Here is an 18,700-nt window from a genome sequence, read left to right as displayed (position 1 = left end):
GACAGTAACACAAGAGAAAACAAGAGCTGACATTTCCCATAATCAGATTCACAACCGAATAAAATTTAATTTTTATGGATCAATATCACCTTGTCTCAGTTTCAGAAGCATAGAAGGGGAAGCGCTCAGTGTCTGCCTACCAGATTTTAATCTCTAAAGCATGAGACAGAGATGGAGACAAATCCATGCAGAGGAGCTGGTGTCTTCAGCAGTGTTTTCAGGCAGCTTTGCCTGGACCATGCAATAGCAGGATCTCCAAAAGCTATGAGTATGGAGAAAACTTACAAACTATGGTCAGAGGAAGGGGGAAAACTACATTTTGAGATAGGGTTCTTCTCTCAGAAATCTTCTTTAGCATGATGTCTGGCACGCATAACATCTTAAAACATTAAATAAAGTGCATGCTGAATGGTTGATCCCCTAGTATTATAAAGCTGTGTTCAAAACTGGCAGCTGTACAGCATCGGTAGATGTTCTGACCTTTATCCCTCTCATATGGCTTCAGAATGGTGTGCATTACCTGTGCCTTCATGCGCACACCTTAAAAACTCCTTTTGAACTTCATTTTGATTTATGATTTTACACAGAGTTTAACAGCACTGCCTGGGTTGGTGTGGTGGAACTTCACAGCATGTCATGGGAAAATGTAAAGGTTTTTTGTTATTGTTGTTATTTGTTTGTTTGTTTTTTGTTGTTAAATTAGAATGGTTTCACTGATTTAATCATGTGTACTGACCATGGAGGGGAACTTGGTTTAGTATAGTATATCTCAATAAGTTAGTATTTAAGTAAACCAAATTAATCACAGCTGGAGTTCACATCCTAAGCATTATGGAGGCTTGAGTTCAGCAAAAGATTTCAGAAACCTTTTCTGGCCTATTTTGAGATAGTGGTGCACCCCAGTAATTTCCAATTAATTGCATGATTGTTTGAGATTGTCTGACTGAAGTGTATTATCCAGTAGGAGCTGGGAGGTCATGGTGACTTTGCAGATCGCTCCTGAATTAAAAGATTCCTCTGGGGAAAAAAAAATAATAATCTTCCCTCTGGAAAAAACATTAATAATTCTGTTTTGTTTTGTTTTGTTTTGTTTTGTTTTGTTTTCTCTCCCTTTTCACCTAAGGTGGTGGTCAATGCCCTCGTGGGAGCCATCCCTTCCATCATGAACGTTCTGCTTGTCTGCCTCATCTTCTGGCTCATCTTTAGCATCATGGGAGTGAACCTGTTTGCTGGGAAATTTGGGAAGTGCATTAATAAGACAGAAGGAGATATGCCTTTGGACTCTAAAATAATTAACAACATGAGTGACTGCATACTCTATAATGTTTCTGGCACATTTTACTGGACAAAAGTTAAAGTTAACTTTGATAATGTTGGTGCTGGGTACCTGGCTCTGCTACAAGTGGTAAGTGTGACCACCTGAGAGTAATCTCTAATGGGCAAGTGTTATTATTCCCACTGAAATGGATCTGAATCATAGGATCGGATTAACCTCTATAGTCTTCTGGTTTGTTTTCTTTTGTTTTGAGCCATACTCATTAGGGGAATGCCTTTCCTCAAGTGAAAATGACTCATATACGGCATATTCATTTGGCCTAGAGATATTTATGGAAGTCTCTGGTTTTATTCTGAGCTTCTGATGCATCACTAATGTAGTCTTCTCGGAGGTGATTGAACTATTAAGGTAAATTAAAGACTATTTTTTCAATGTTGTAATCCGCAGCAAAGTTCAGATCCAGAAACAAAAAGTCCTGGTTCAGAGGGAGGACTTTTTGTGCAGAGTACACTGGCCTGCCTGAATCAACTGGGACATCATTATTCCCTGCCAGGAAAAAAAAAAAGAGAAAAAAAATTATGTTACAGTACCTTCAACTGCTCAGCTGTTATTGCATAAAGCTGGAGTTGTGGAGGAATCTTGATTTACAGCCCTTTGCTGTGTTTGATCTATAAAGACAGAAGTGAGACACTTTTATGACCTTTTTCAGTAGGAAATGTAAAACACAGATAAATGGATTGTATACACAGAGATTGAAGGTGTTGGAAGACACCTAATGGATATGTAACAGGAGACTCCATCCTCTGTCCAGATTCTGCCATTGGCCTGCAGGGTGGTTTTAGGCAAATTCCTTTGTGTTTCAGTTCCATAGGGCTCTCATGTAAAATGGTAGCAATGATACTTCTTTCTCTTGTTCCTAATTTTCTCTGAAGCCTAGTGATGGCAAGGGATGGACACATGCTAGGAATGTTGTTTGTGCTGGATTTTATGTATACAGAGTGAAACAAATCCTTTGCTACATCCTTGGACAAGGAGGTTGCTGTCTTGAAGTGCCTGTGATGGCACTCATCATTTAGATAAAATCTTGCATACTGGGTTCTTGGTTCAGTTGTCATACATAGGCATCCAGTACCTTTTGTAGTGCCTCTTGCCCCCTCCTGTCCTTCCAAGAGGACATGGGCCTTTCATAGGTCCCCCATCCTCTCTTCTATCCCTACTGCTTCCCCTGATGCAAATTTGTTTTTCACCAGATGTATTTTTATTCTTTCACAGACATTTGAACTATCTTTGTGAAGTAGCTCTCCTTTAGCCTTCTATACTCTGGTCTTGGTACATATACATTGGTGTTTGAGTTTTTTTTTTAACACGGTCCATGGAGTCTTTGCTTTCATAACCTCTGGAAAGCAGAAGGGTTGGAATGTGCAAAACCCCTTTTGGTTCTTTTCATGTCAAAAAGCTGAACTGAGAGTAGGAGCTTGCATCTTTTGCATGTAATTATGATATTCAGCTCACCCATGAAGGGTAGATTAAGTCACTTTGAACAGCTTTAATTAGATTTTCCATTCTATATCGTGCTTTCTTTGTCTTTTACTTAAACATCCAATCTAGCTGAGCAAAATTTTCAAGGTTTAAAGTACTGCTCCTCACCTGAAGCTTCTTATCTCCTCCATGACTGCATGCCAGATGGCTCATTTGTTTGGTCAAAAAATGCATGAGGGTATACCAAGCAAAGCCTTTCTAAAGAACATAGGAATTAGGAAGGCATCAGAATTTCTCTTCTAGTCAAGTTATGGAGACCTGCCTCTGAGTTAAGTAAATATAATGAACCCAGACCTGAGCAGCCATCTGCCAGATGGCCATGAATTCCTATGTTGTTTTCATTTCTGAGATCTCTTTATCACCTAAAAGGGAAGGAGACAGGCCTGAGTTTGTGGGTCCTACTGATGGAAAGAGTAGAGTTATTCCTTCACCATTTCTTTTACAAGACCCAAACTCCAGCTTTCAGAAATTCTGCAACTTTCCCTGAACTGTCACTTCCAAAGGAGTAACCTGAAGTGGTTTCTTTTGCTGTTCTGCAGTACCAGTTGCTGGGCACTTGGCACTGGTGATACCGGTTGCATTCAGCATGTGGGACTGCCTTATTTTGGGATCAGTGCTGGCAGCAAAACTGTAACTGGTCACAAGTTGGATCTTGGCACTCTACTGAAGGAACAGCTATTCCAGTTTTCCAGCAGAAAATGGACTTGATGACCCTGCTGGTTTCTTTCAAATCTATGATCCCGTATTGAGTAGCAGGGAAGCAGAGTTTCCAGTTGCAGAAGTGCAAAAGAAATGCCATAAAGATGGAGTCTGTGTGGGCCAAACAAACTGATTATGGCAGGAAATGAAGGAGTCCTAAAACCTTGCTCAGCTTCTAGGGCAGGTGCCGGCTCCTTCCTCCAGGAGGAAGAGCAGGAGCCAGATGCCATTAGGGGATTGATTTCAACTTTCATCCTGCACCTGGAGCTCTTCTGTCTGCTGCTAACAACAGGCTTAGGCAATAAAATGTAAAGATGACACCCGCAGAAAAGGAGCCCAAACATCTGGATCTCTTTTGCCAGACTCCAGCCGAGGAGTGTCGGTTACAGGTACTTCTTGCCAAATATGCTCCATATGGGCTCGCATTTCATGAGCAAGCTGCTTTAGGAATTGCAGAGGATCAGTTAACAGCTCAGCTCTCCTAAGAGGACAGACACGTTGCTGCATCTTTGTGCATGCCGAGACAGCGTGTAGCAGTGATGAGATAAGCATTTTGGTTACAACCCTCAGGGATGCAAAATATGAGCTTTTAAGTGGGACTTGTCTTTTGAGTGTTGACATTTTCAGCTTCTTTAAATGACTCTGAATTACCTTTAGATGCTGGGATATATATCTGAAAATCCAAATGGAAATGTGTAAAGCAAATCCGTCTGCCTAATGTTCTGTCTTCACTTCTACAGCGTCTTTGAAAGAAATGAAAAGTTGCTACTACAGCACCTTTAGGGCTTACAGCTATCCAGAGGCAGACTTTCTGACAACGTAGCTGAAAACCTCATGAAACTTTTCCTAAATAGCCTTTGCTCTTTTTCTAAATCATTTAGGATCAGTGATGTTGTTCTGGAGATGCCTTAACTACTACCACTTTGAATTAATGAGTCTGTGAAAATGTTCCTGTGAAGTAGTGATTCCAGATTTAAGCTTCTCGAGCTCACAAGACTGTCTCACAACAGGTTACTAAAATAGGGTGCAGACTCTGCTCATTCTGCAAGCAAGGGAAATACCTTATTCATGGAGAGGAGAAGTTCTTTATTATCATGACTTTCTAATTTACAAGAAGGATGATTCACTCGGCCGGGGATTTAATCCCTTAACATCCTAATCTATTAGGAAAAATTATTACTACAACGCAGTGCTTCAGTAATGCTTGTTCTGTATTCCCAGAATTGCTTTGCAGATCTCAACAGACATATCTTAAATTTCCAGTAGGAATTCTTCATTTCCATTGCAGGATCTTTGCCTTCATATTAGGAACACCTCCACATATATATATATATTTTTTTTGCTTGTAATTTCAGCAATCTATTGAAGAATACCAAGAGAACAAGTTGTTTCTCACCCAGCATCTGGTTTGCTTGGAAAAGAGCTCCTTAGCAGGGAAGAAACTTACAGCAATTCAGTCCTACAACTCTTTGTCACTATGGATCTCCAGACAGGGAATGGAAAGACAATAGGAGCCCTCCTAGACCAGTGCAGCAACCAGGAGCTGTAGAGTTAAATCAGCCCCTCAGGCCAGATGCGAAGTCACGACTGAGCTCATAAATCAGCTACAAAATGGTCATGAGACAGTGGCGTGTGTCTAAAGTTACTGAGTTACATGATCTCTTGTACTCCTCTAAACAATATGCTGCATTTTACTTTCACTGTGGATGCAAAATGTGCAGAAAATCAGTGTGCTTCTGAACAAACCATATTTTGCTATACCAGAGCCTATTTCTCTGTATGTGCAAAGATCAGGAGCAAGCAGTGGTTCAGGAGGCAGTGCCTTTGGTGCCCGTCTAGCCCAGTGGCCATGCAGACACCTGGGGTGCTCTGGTATGTCCAGAGCTTGGTGGTGCCCTGCCCAGCAAAATAATCATTCAATAAAATAAAAAATTGCTGCTACAATGAAATTGAAAAATCTGGAAAAATCAACAGAAAAGCCAGCAGAGTAGTGTTAGGACAGACGCCTTAAATATGTGTAATTTGGCTGTACTGTTGGCAGCTCTGTCTTAGCTTTCAGAAGTTTCTGTCAACAGCAGTAATGCTTGAAGAAGCATTTCAGAAACGTGGGGACCAATGCTACTGTCTTCAACAGCAGCCATTTTTATGTCAGTATCGCAATCCTTTTCTAGAAAAAAAAAAAGTTCCCTCGGGCAGATGTAAAGGCTTGTTTTATTTTAAGGTACCATTTGGTTATACAATAAATGGCTTGAGGGCATCTAGTGCCGGCCCACCGATCCTCCCCACTAATTTGCTGCACTGCAGCTCTAACCACCAGTCAAATAACAGCACGTAATCCCATCCCAGGATTTTATCAGTAGATAATCTCATCACATGACAGTTTCAGTAGAAAATGGTGTTTCTCTGGATAGCTTCCAGGCAGGATAATATCACAAACACTCCCATGAAGATTTTGTCACTTCCTTATCCAGAGTGTAAGTGGTTACTAATTCCAGATAAATAATTTCTTTCCCCAGTGTTATATTTCTTTCATTCTCAGTATCTCTTACTCTCCGCAGATGAAGTGTCTAGGGAAGCTTTCCAGAAGCCTGGTGGATTTTTAATTCCCCTCCTTCTGGACAACTGGAAAAAGCAGAAAATCACAGTTCTTCATTCTCTTAGTATTTATTTTCATCAGAACACTTCATCATCTGTTATCACTACAAACCACTGTCTTGCAGTAGAGTCTCTTGCTTCTGTGGTACACATTGAGAGGTAAAATAGCTACTCCAGAGGAAAGATTTCCTCCCAAGTGGGAGAAAAGTACAGGCTAAGATCATATCATTGTGTGACACAGGCAGAAGGGTTTCTTGTTTCATCCTGTCCAACCTTCCTGAACAGCACTTTGAGCTGGGAGCCGCAAGTGGCTGTGATGACACAGTAAATATTTCAGCAGATTAGAAAGAGAACAGCAAAAAAAGGAAAATATTAGAAGAGCTAAGGAGGTTTAAATAATTAGTTGTTTCGATAAAACTACTGATCATTCTTGTACACACTTTATGTCTGAATTGTTTTCTAATACACTGTGCCATGGCATAGATTTTCCAAAGGGTTCTGATATGGGGGGTTACTTTCTTTTGCTCAGTAGATGGAAAAAAAAAATACACTTTTTCAAACATTATTTTGTATACACATTCGTGAGAAATAAATATGGTTGACCTCTGGTACAACATTTTCCTTTGGCTCAGTAGTGTTCAGAGGAAAACCGAATGGCAGCATTACCTTCAGGGCTAATTTAATAACAGAAAGTATATAATGGAGCATTTCTAAAACCACTGGATGTACCCAGCTCAACATAAACGCCTGGTTTTCTCCTGGGAATCCCTGGCCAAATTCCCATTAGCATTATCTGGACTTGCATGCCTACACAACACAGAGAAAATTCAACCTAGTTGTCAGTAGGATTAAAAAAATATATTGGGCATGGGTCTTTCATGCATGCTAGTGTAAATCCGATTAAATCAATGCATCTAAAAATGCCTCATTATCTACTCACTGATTTTAAATCCAGGGTAAGACTAAGTGGGTCAGAAGTCAAATGAGAAACATCCCCAGCAGACTATTATGAAGGTAATGTGGCTTAGGCCAGAGCAGGACCTAATGCCATGCATGTTTGGTACCAGACCATGTCTAATGAGAGGCATATAGTGAGAGCAGTCAGGCTTCAGGCTTTTGCTACAGAACAGCAAAAATCACTTCTTTGTGTTTCTTCTAGGAGCTGATAGCACTGTCCTTTCTTCATTTTCTTTGCAGGCTCTAGTAATAGACACTAATAGACACTAATTCCTGTGGAGTCTCTCCTTTTTTAAAACACTTTAAAAAATAATTAGAAACACTGATTTAAAAGAGAAAAAAATAAAGAGGCAAATCCTAATAGTAAAGCAGGCTGTTTCCTTGGCCGGTCTCACAGCAGGTGCTGCCTGCCTTTGCTCCTTTCAAGTCAGCTGTGATCTGTGCAGCTCCCCAGCTTTGACATTGCCATGATTTCTCCTGTTTTAGAGGAGGTCAGGATCCAAGCTTCTGTGGGACCCTAAAACATACCCAGTGCTGTCAGCCTGAGCGAGCATTACAGATGGGCTCCATCTCCCCTGGTCAAAAGAAGTTCCTATTCAAACTTCACAAGATTTAATTGCCATGTTTTCAATTTCTATTAAAAGCTTCTGTTATATCCCTGCAATTGCAGAAAATCAGAAAACAACATGAAAGTCTCCAGGAGAAAACCATTATGGAATGATTTTAAATGACTAAATGAACATAAACCCATGGGTACACGTTGCTTTAAAGGAGAAACAATTGATTAGTTGTGAAGAACATGCTCTACACTGTTATTTTGGAAAGTCATCACAGTGATGATATCATTTCAAGATAGGCTTATTTAATATGCTTAATTATGTATTTTGTGGTTTCTTTTCAGGCCACATTTAAAGGCTGGATGGATATTATGTATGCAGCTGTGGATTCACGAGAGGTAGGTCACTGCAAGGAAAGGAATTATTTCCTTTTCCATTGACAGTTGCAGCATTCACGATGTTTAGTAACAACAACAAAAATACATGCAGGTTGCCAGTCCCTGTCTTACTTTGCTTGAGACCATTACAGACCTTCATTTTTTTTGCAGCTTGTGCATGACCCTGAGATTAAATCAAGTGCAGCCCTCAATTCTATATAACCAATTTATCTATTTGTACTGCAAAACTCCCAGCACAGAGTGACACCTCCAGAGTGAGACTGAGTCTGCCAAAATCCTAAACTGTCTTCCGTGTTTCTGCTGCTCTTACCACTGATAGCCATATTTTTCATGGATCTAATCTTTGATTACTGGAACTTATTTAAAAGTTTTTTGGTTTTGTTTTGTTTGTGTGTGCGTGTTTTGTTGCTTTTGTTTGTTTGTTTGTTTGTTTTTGGTTTTCTTGAATAGAAGGAGATGTCTCTTTCCTTTTTTTTTTTTTTTTAAGTAATTTTAAAGGCACAAGATTACTCTTACTGTTAATTTTTGAGGTAGCTACTGGGTATGAATGAGATTTTGATAGGCTAAATTGAGTAACAGGGAGTTGAGCCCTGAATGCAAGGACAAATGGTGGAAAATCCTCGTGCCATCAGTGAGACAGAGAAGTACCTGGTTTGGTGGGAGGTGTCCCTGCCCATGGCAGGGGGTCTGGAACTAGAAGACCTTTAAGATCCCTTCCAACCCAAACCACTCTGTGATTCTATGATTCTGTGATAGCACAGCTCGTAGTGTTGATTTATTCTTCCACATGTACATGTGCATCCTCCTTGCTACTGAATGAAACATGAGGGTTACACATGGGAAAATATGGCACTTAGGGAAAAGTGAGCTTCTAATACAAATATTTCAGTCAGATACCTGAAGCTGGTAGGGCAACGCCAAGCATTTTTGCTATAAATGCACTACATGTGGTTTGAGGCTATCAGAACACATCACTCGGTCCTTCAGCGAGATCTCTGGTACCTTTGCTGCTGGTTGAAGGCATTACCTACTGCAAGTTTTCAAAGATACTGACACTAAGGGAGCGAAAACTGATAGCAGTAAGAGTCAAACCCTGGCATTGCAGCTCTTTCACCCCCCCCCCAAAAAAAAAAAAGCATATGCCCACACAAGCAGCAGATGAGAATCTGGAAAGCCAGCACCACCCCTGGTGCCAGCAGGCCTTTTTGAAAGAGGCTGGTTTGTTCCTTTCTCTGTTCCACCTGAGCTAGATAAGCTGTTGAAAGCCCAGGACTCCAGAGATTTGTGACTCCAGGTTTGTGCCATAGGTTTTTTGGATACCATTTCCTCCTTAGAAAAGTTCTTTCTGATGCGGATATTGCTATCAAAATGCTTTGCAGACTGAGGTCTCTATTAAGAAGGCACTAACCATTCTACAGCAGCCATCTGATGGTTCATTTCTACTCATCATAAAAGGAGGATTGTACTTCTAAATACCTTTATTCTCAGTGCAGTGATTTTTCAGTAACATTTAATCATACTGCGATCATACTTCTGTTTTTTTTTTCAAAGTACTATTAGTTTGTACAAAATTAGGGATAAGCAGAAGACTGATCCTTTTCCCCTTCTGGGTTCAGACTGAGAACATTTAATAGGATTTATTCTGAAGTTCCACTTTTTGAAGCAGTGTGATCGCTGTGACAGTATTATGAAATGTAGCTGAATTGACCGTGGCATTTCAGATACCAGTAGTAAACTTCAGCAGAGACTGTGGAGTGCTGACTCTGCTAGTGGCAGTTACACTGTTTTTCTTCTTTCATAATCTTTGCTGCTGACGGACAGCTTTCTTTGAACTGCATTAATATTTTGATTTGTACAGATCTCGTGTCATTTTTGTGTTTTCCCTTTTCCTTTTGCAGTGTGAGGAGCAGCCTGAATGGGAATGTAATTTGTACATGTACCTGTACTTTGTGATTTTCATCATCTTTGGGTCTTTCTTCACACTGAACCTCTTCATTGGTGTCATCATTGACAATTTTAACCAGCAGAAGAAAAAGATAAGTAGTTGCATATGCTGCATATCACCTTGCAGGCACTGCAGAGACCAGGGCAAGGGATAGATTTACAAGCAGCAGCTTTGCCACGTTAGCCTTGAGATTAACGTTAACACAACCACCCTGCAGGACTTTTACAAAAGCACAGTTGTAGCAGTCCTAATCTCCTCATAGGACGAGTGTTCTGAAAATACTGATGGGAATTCTGCTCCCTGCAGAAAGCAGTGAAGCATCTCCAGGCAGATGGGAGGTCTGGTGCAAATACTGCATGCTCAGGTGTGCAGCAGGCTGGCCCAAGAGCTGTGTTTCTGACTGCTTTGTAGGCTTTAAACAAAGGGATGAAGTTCTTATATTTTTCCCTCTGTCCCTACATTTATCTCCAGTGCAAACAGGATCTAACACTGAGTCTTGCTTCCCCCTGATGGTCTGCACTGCTCTGTCTCCTGCCCTTCACTTCCATGCAATAAGCAGCTCCCAGAACTACATCTTTTCAGACCCTTGTTAGATATTTGATGAAAGCAGCATGAGAAGAGAAATGAGAAAAGAGAAGTCCAGAAGCCCTGGACTTTGGATGGAGACAGTTCTTTTCATCAAAAGTAACAACTTTGTTTTCACCCTATACTTAGGTGGCCAAGACATCTTTATGACAGAAGAACAGAAAAAGTATTACAACGCAATGAAAAAGCTGGGATCTAAGAAACCTCAAAAGCCAATCCCAAGACCACTAGTAAGAATGACATAATTCAGTTTAACAATGTGTAATAGATGGAGATTTATTTAATAGAATAAATGTAATTCAATTTCCCAGCACAGAAAAGGTGATAGTTCCCAGACGAAAACCACTCTGTATTTACATATTTTGATTTTGGCCAGTATTTGCAAGCCAGGAAATGGTGTAGTATAAAATTCCCACTGTCCTGCCATATTGATTAACAGTCCAATTTACATACGCAGACATGCCAGTGGCCATGTGTCTGCAATGAATGAATTCATGGCCCCAGTCCAATGTCTTTTTCCAGTAGTTTGTAATGAGTAAATGAGTTTGAAAACCCTATCATCGAACTATCCATCATCATCTTCTTGTTTCTGAAATTTTAATCAGAAACAGTATGTAGTTTATTTTCCTCTACTTGCTGATGAATCAGGAGACAATCATGTCATCATTTTGACACAGTTCGAATTTCCTAACAACCCTCTCCTTTCCTCCAGAACAAATACCAAGGTTTTATTTTTGATGTCGTCTCAAAACAAGCCTTTGATGTCTCCATCATGATTCTCATCTGCCTTAACATGGTTACCATGATGGTGGAAACGGATGATCAAAGTCAAGAAAAAGTGAACATCCTCCACAAAATCAACATGCTTTTTGTTGCCATTTTCACCGGGGAGTGCATCATCAAAATGCTGGCTCTGCGGCACTACTACTTCACCAACGGCTGGAACATCTTTGACTTTGTTGTTGTGATTCTGTCTATCGTAGGTAGGTGATTCTGGGTGGCAGGGAAGCATTTTCACCCAAACTCCAAAGTTAAAAAGACCAACATAAACTTAATTAGACAGAGTTGAAGGCTTCGTGTAATAAAGTGCATTCAGAGAACTGGATCCAAAGCAATTTTTAATATTTAAATAATGCAATGTAACACTAAGATTTGTGTGATCGTGGAAATGATGGGATGTATTAGACAACCAAATCTGTTGGGTGACAAAACTCTGATGGTAGTGATAATGATAACAAATATCATCCTATCACACCCTAGTTCTGATTCCAATGTACATGACCATAAAAGATGGTTTGGCTCCATACACTTAATCTGTGTTCTGGATAACAGCCTAAGACAGAGAAGTGAAAATGCCACATGAAAAGCGCACATGTGAATCGCTATTTTTTTGTTATTTACTTTTTAGTACACCAGCATGAAAAAGTCCTTCAGGTCAGCTGCAGGCAGGTGCAGTGAGTCTGGCTGTTGGCCCTGTGTAGGTGAATGTAGGGTGTCATGTTAGGAAAAGATAACCATTGACTGATGCTCCTGTTGCTCTAAATCCTCTGGTGGACCAAGAAGCCTGCAAAGTCTCAATGCAAGAGATCCCCGGTGCCCAGAGATCAGCCTGCATTTTGAGGGCATTGAATCAGCGAAGCCCACTCAGATTTCAGAGATTTGGGTCACCAGGGAACATCACGGGCATACAATTGTCATCAGAGCCTTGATGCTGTGGACCTGTCCATAGCAGCCAGTTAACCAGAGCTGTCAGATTGGCCAAAGCACTGTCCCACAATCAAACAGGTGTTTTCAGATATAGAGGGGACTTGGGCTATCCAACAGAGCCCCTGCCAGCATGGGAGTGGGGAGACATGGGCTGGGCATGGCTCCCTATGTCTGGAGACTGTAGGCATTGGACAATCTGGAAAAAGCTGCTCTATTTCTGCAGGGAAGAGAGTTTAGCCACAGGGATGCAAGCTTACCAGTCATTTAGAAAAGTGGAAAAAATAATAAGCAAGCAACCAAGCTGATTTCCAGTAGGAACTTGCACCATTTTGTTGATAGTTCATAAAAATAGACTCAGCACACAATGCTGACTTGCTAACACTTCACAAAGAGAAGTATTTTCAAATCAGAAAAATTCTGACCAGCTGCACTCCAGATAAATGGCTCAGGTGGGTCATGATCAAAAGCTGCATATATCTGTGTCCTGTCTGAACTGATCCTGGTTTCTCAGTTCCAATAAATGAGTTTTCCCTTAATAAACTGCACCTACCATCAACACCTTTGCTCATAGTCTCAACAAAATTTGCATGGATTAAATGGGCATGAAAATGCTAATGACAATGCCATTCTCTTTATCTTGGGTCTTTCAGTTTGTGGAACTTTTCATTGATTTTGTCCATAATCCTCATTGATTTCTCTAAAGGGAATCAGGGATTATTTCCAAGGTACTAACTCGCTGTTTGTCTTTTCTTTTTAAGGCACCGTACTTTCTGACATCATTCAGAAATATTTTTTCTCTCCTACACTCTTCAGAGTCATTCGCTTGGCTCGGATTGGCCGGATCCTGAGACTCATCCGGGGAGCCAAAGGAATTCGAACTCTCCTTTTTGCCTTAATGATGTCCTTACCTGCTCTGTTCAACATTGGCCTCTTGCTGTTTCTGGTCATGTTCATTTATGCCATTTTTGGCATGGCTAATTTTGCCTATGTTAAGAAGGAATATGGGATTGATGACATGTTCAACTTCCAGACCTTTGCTAACAGCATGCTCTGTCTCTTCCAAATAACAACGTCAGCTGGTTGGGATGGTCTTCTCAATCCTATTTTGAACACCGGACCACCGTATTGTGACCCAAACCTTCCAAATGCAAATGGTTCAAAGGGAGACTGCGGAAGTCCTGCCGTAGGGATTTTATTCTTTGTTACTTATATCATTATATCATTTCTCATTGTTGTAAACATGTATATAGCCATTATTTTAGAGAACTTCAGTGTAGCCACTGAGGAAAGTACAGAGCCTCTAAGTGAGGATGATTTTGATATGTTCTATGAAATCTGGGAGAAGTTTGACCCTGAAGCCACTCAGTTTATTGAGTATTCTGCACTTTCAGACTTTGCAGATGCACTGTCGGAACCTTTGCGCATAGCGAAACCAAACAAAATCAAACTCATAGCAATGGACCTGCCCATGGTCAGTGGAGACAGGATCCATTGCTTGGATATTTTGTTTGCTTTTACAAAAAGGGTGCTAGGAGAATCTGGAGAAATGGATGCCCTTAAAATACAAATGGAAGAAAAGTTCATGGCGGCGAATCCGTCTAAGATCTCTTACGAACCAATAACAACAACTCTCAGACGGAAACAAGAAGAGGTCTCTGCCATTGTCATCCAGCGGGCCTACAGGAGACATTTGTTTCGGCGCTCCATGAAGCAGGCGTCTTACTTGTACCGGCACAGAACTTTTGACGGCAGCATCCTTGAGGACGATGCACCCGAGAAGGAGGGTCTCATTGCATTCATGATGAATGAAAACTACGGCAGGCCAATAGACAAATCAGAAACGCTGTCCTCCACGTCCTTCCCTCCATCCTACGACAGCGTCACCAGAGGGACAAGTGAAAATCTCCAGCTGAAGCTGACAGACTCGAGCAAAAGCGACGAGGCTATAGATTGTCTGCTCTCGCCGGACAGGGATAAAGAATCAATTGTTTAAATGTTTGTTTAGAATGCTTTAAAATATTGTTTACAGAATGTAATGCTGTAACTACACCACGATTGAAGCAGCCTTCTTATTAAACATTAGTTGCAAAAGAAAGAATGGAGTTTTTACCCTTAACTACAGGAGTCTAATAAGTCATATAACCTTTGACCCTGCTCTTTTTGACTTGGCTCAATATTTATATTTATATATGCACAGGAAGAATCTTGGCAGGGTCATAGCTGTTATATCAATGGTGTGAATACAAATATGCTAAACTGTAAAACAGTAAACACAATGTATATCTATCCACAGATAAAGCCTGGCTGTATACATTCATTTAAGGTCTTACTCATAATAGTGTGTTTACTTATGGCAATGTATGACCTTGCATTCTAAAAAGATAAAAAAAAATATATCACAGCTGCTGTAGCAAAATGTAACACTTACTGTATATGTTGTGAATGGTCTTTCATAAATTTATTATATTTGATATTTTTTTACTTAAAAAAAAAGTCTCTTTTTCCATGGAGATTAATGATCCTTACACTCTTCATGATGAACTCTGAGTCAAGGTAATAGGAACTTGTGGGATCCCCATCGTTTGAAGAGGAAAGTTGTTGCAAAACTATCAAATTAGCGACAATTTAACTGTTTATTACACTAAGCCCTTCCCTTTGGGACTTGCAACTGCTCATCAGCAAGAATAGAAAACAAACAAAAACAAACAAACAAAAACAACAACAGAGAAGGAATTGATGTCAAAATAATAGGAGAAATGGCTTGTTCTATCCTTCAGGAAACTAGACAGTAATGGATTCTGTTTGTAAAACTGTTAATAAAAGCACTAATTTTTTAGTATGTTTCAAGAATCTGCTTTGAATACTGCAATCAAACTCACCATAGAAGTAGTGCATCACATTGTGTGTAGTGCTCCAAGGCACCATCTATGCCGGCAAAATTTCTGTTAAGGGCGTGGGATAGGTTACATTTTCCCAAGAACACTGAGCTAAGCAGCCTTATTGGAAACTCTGAGCATCGATATTACTCCAAAAAATAGTACTATTAATAATAACAACATCAATTGGGTCATGAGGAACAGCTGCAACGGTGTGATCAAGAAGGTGGGAGGGGAATTGCCCCTGGATCTGTATGTAACTTCTGATGTTTAGAAACCTGTCTTCTCAGTGTCCATCCTTCATTTTATCAGACAGTACAGTTAGAGTACTGGGGAAGGACAAGAAATAGCGGAACCAATAATAACAATCTGCTAAAAAATAAAAATATCCTCATTCCTGCACGCAAAGGAATATTTACAGCTGATGTATCCATCAGCTTCAGGCCAAAGAAATGACAACAGAGTGGAAGGTGGATGTGTGGCTGTAGAAAGTATTAGAGGTTTTACGTGCGTACATAGATTATTATTTATTATTAAACTTTCAGCCTTGATAGAATGTGAGAAAGTATTTATGGAACGTAGAGAGAAATCTGTCATTGCAGATGAGTTCTTTCTTTTTCACCTTCAGACTGATTGTACTTGGGTTTGGTTGGACTTCATGAAAAATCTTGAGATTTCTGTAATGAGCCATTGCACTTTAAGGAAGAGTAACTGTGCTTTTCACCTTGGAGAAGCAAAGATACCAAGAATGTATTTAAGGTGTATTGTGATTGACATTTAGTTACATCCCAGGTTGTAAAGGTGTCAAAATCCACATGGGGTTGGTTGGCAACAAGAATTAAAGCAACATGTTACAGTGAAGTCTGTCTATGGCCATTGTTATCTGTCCTCTAAACAAGACAAAAAATGTAAAGACAACATGTCAAAAGGATGACTATGTATCTGTGTAAATATGGGCTAATATATTCTCTCCATTCATTGAGAGGTGTCTCAGGCATTCACTTGAGAGTGGTCTATTGGTTAATTCAGAGGATTTACCATCAGGATTCCTGGGGTCTATTCCTGATTCTTACTACATGATTTTTAGGCAAATAATTGAACCTATCTGTGCCTCAGTTTACCCATCTGTAAAATGGGGATAATAATACTTACCTACCTCACAGGGGTGTTGTAAGACTTTCTGGTTGCAAAGTGCTGTAAGGGAGTGAAATGTACTATATAAGTATTATTATAATCATGCTCTCTTGCCCTTTTAACCCCATGTCTATGGTGTATAACATAGGGCTGTTCCTCTGGAGATTTTGTTGCCTTTAAATCTTGTATGTAATTAGATTCTAACTTAAGGGAACTACTCTTTGTTCCTTAAAGTGAAAACACTCTTTATTCTTTCCTCCCTCCTCACTACCCTCCCCCCAGTCCCCACCCCCATTTCCCAAAAAAGAAAATTGCTCAAGGCTTCTCAAATTAGAGAAACTTTATACAGATTCCCTGTGTATTTATGCTGTAATCTTATTCTGACTGTACATATCACCCAGAAAGAGTATGCGATTTTTATATTTATATGCATATATATATATACACACATACCTATACCTATACATATATAAGTATCTTGTGAGTTTGTAGAGTGGCTGACACTCAGAGGACACAACTTACTGATTAAAATGTTTTGTTCTCAATGGGATTTATTGATCGTTAGAAACGAGCTGCTGCCTACAATGAAACTGTTTAATTAGGAAATAGTAGTGAATTACGTGCTGAACAAGCATTTATTGGCTGATGACTGGCAAAATTATTTTCCTTTTAAAGCTTCGGAATAAAAAAAAAAAAAAAAGAAAAATACTTAGAAAAAGGAGCATTTCTTATCTGATTTTTATCATACAATATAAAGTGTTCAAAACCAAAAAAATAGTAAATAAATATATATATATAAAACAACCTTCACACAGCTGTGCTGTGTTGATCACTCTGTTTTACAAATATTTTAATTATTTGCCACTTACATTAGAACTTGCCTTCTTAATATATTCAACGGATATTCTTAATAAGTGTGAGGCCAATGATGAATAGGATGTAAGGGGAAGATTAGCTGGTCAATGATTATATTAGAGAAGAGCTCTTTCTGTGGTCATTTCACCCTTGCATTAAAGATTTTATTGTCCTTGCTGTGAGATCCTGTAGTACTAATGCAATACAACTGATTGTTTTCTACCCAAAACCTGTTAAAAAAAGTGTTATTTCAAAAAAAAAAAAAAAATCTAAAAGAGGATCTTAACTATAGATGTTTACATTACAACTATCTAAAAATTAATTGTAAATTACTTTCAAAGGCTTTGTAATTGGAAGGTTGGTTTTCCATTGCGTTTTCAATTTTGTTGAACATTTCTTTAGATCCAAAGAAAGTATGGTATCTTTGTATGGTATGCAGAACTCCCCTCAAAAACTTGAGCTATCCTCAGTTGCAGATCTTTATTAATGGAGATGCTGATCCAAATCCAGCAATGATATGACCTCCCAGTGCAGTAGTGATTTAGTTAAAGATACTGACTCAATAGTTGGCCCACACTGTCTATAAGCATGGTGAGTGCTACCATTTTTATTGTTGATTTGTTCAATAAAGTCTACTACATGAATCACTCAAGCTACAAAAAAAAAAAAAAAAAAAAAAAAAAAAAAAAGCAAGGAAAATATCAGCCAATATCATAGGACATATTAAGCTGTTTGTACCTGGAAAAAAAAATCAAGTTTATTATGTTTCTTTATTAAATAAATAAGGATAACAAATATTTCCTGTGCCAATTATTTTTTTGTTATTTTACCAACATTTATGTGATTTCTCTGGCTTTGTTCAGCACCTTTTTTGGTGACTTTTATTAGAAGGCCAGTCAATGAAATCCCCTCCAGTTCATCTTGCATTGTAAGGCTAACTACTGGGCATTAAAGGCTTGAGTCAAAGCTTGTTGAAATTGATGGAGAATTTCTGGGTACTTCAGCCGGATTTGAAGCAGACTCAAAAGCTTTTCTTCAAAGAGAGTAATTTATAGGATGAGCCTTGCATTGTTATTTCAACCCATCTTGCCTGGTAGAATTAGTTGGAGGAGTAGGAGTTTTACTGAAAATATGAGATCCCACTAAGAGAACAGAAAAAAAAATAATATATTTTCTTACACTTTCAAGTGTAATTATACAGATTTGCCTTTTGGTTTTTATTATTTTTTTTAGTTGTATGCTAAAATCCTCACTAAACAATCATCCATGCCATAATCCTGGAAGGAGATGGATGACCACACTTGGAGCTCTTCCCTTAACTCTTCTTGGCATTGATTGAATCAGCCTTATCTCCACATAGGCTTCCACCAATTTAGTTACTCTTTTTCAGTGCTCTGATTTCTATTTAAACAGGGAAAGGTTTCTAATCACATTAAAACAGAAGAAAACTGAGACAGTTTAAACTACAGTGAACAATTCCAATCAGTCTTTTGAATTAGTTTAAAAAAAAAAAAAACAGTTTATTATTATCACTTTTACATTAACCTGGGGCAGTCTGACTTTTTTCTGACTTTTTT

At 39.2% G+C, this 18,700-nt stretch overlaps 1 protein-coding gene across 2 annotated transcripts in view; it reads left to right on the top strand.

The window, feature by feature from the left end:
• SCN5A (sodium voltage-gated channel alpha subunit 5) overlaps window positions 1-17,822 on the top strand; it is a 207,351-nt gene extending 189,529 nt beyond the window's left edge. For both annotated transcript variants that reach the window (XM_072033864.1, XM_072033865.1), the window contains 6 exons: window positions 1,124-1,405; window positions 7,968-8,021; window positions 9,920-10,061; window positions 10,681-10,781; window positions 11,264-11,534; window positions 13,017-17,822. In XM_072033864.1, coding sequence (XP_071889965.1) covers window positions 1,124-1,405; window positions 7,968-8,021; window positions 9,920-10,061; window positions 10,681-10,781; window positions 11,264-11,534; window positions 13,017-14,251 — 2,085 coding nt within the window. In that variant the 3' untranslated portion in view covers window positions 14,252-17,822. The remainder of the gene's footprint in view (window positions 1-1,123; window positions 1,406-7,967; window positions 8,022-9,919; window positions 10,062-10,680; window positions 10,782-11,263; window positions 11,535-13,016) is intronic.
• Window positions 17,823-18,700: the final 878 nt, after the last annotated feature.

This window comes from Anas platyrhynchos, chromosome 2, assembly GCF_047663525.1.
Source record: "Anas platyrhynchos isolate ZD024472 breed Pekin duck chromosome 2, IASCAAS_PekinDuck_T2T, whole genome shotgun sequence".
In the NCBI taxonomy this organism is placed as follows: Eukaryota; Metazoa; Chordata; class Aves; order Anseriformes; family Anatidae; genus Anas; species Anas platyrhynchos.
Note: the sequence above shows the minus strand (reverse complement) of the source record. Positions and strands in the feature narration are given on the sequence as shown.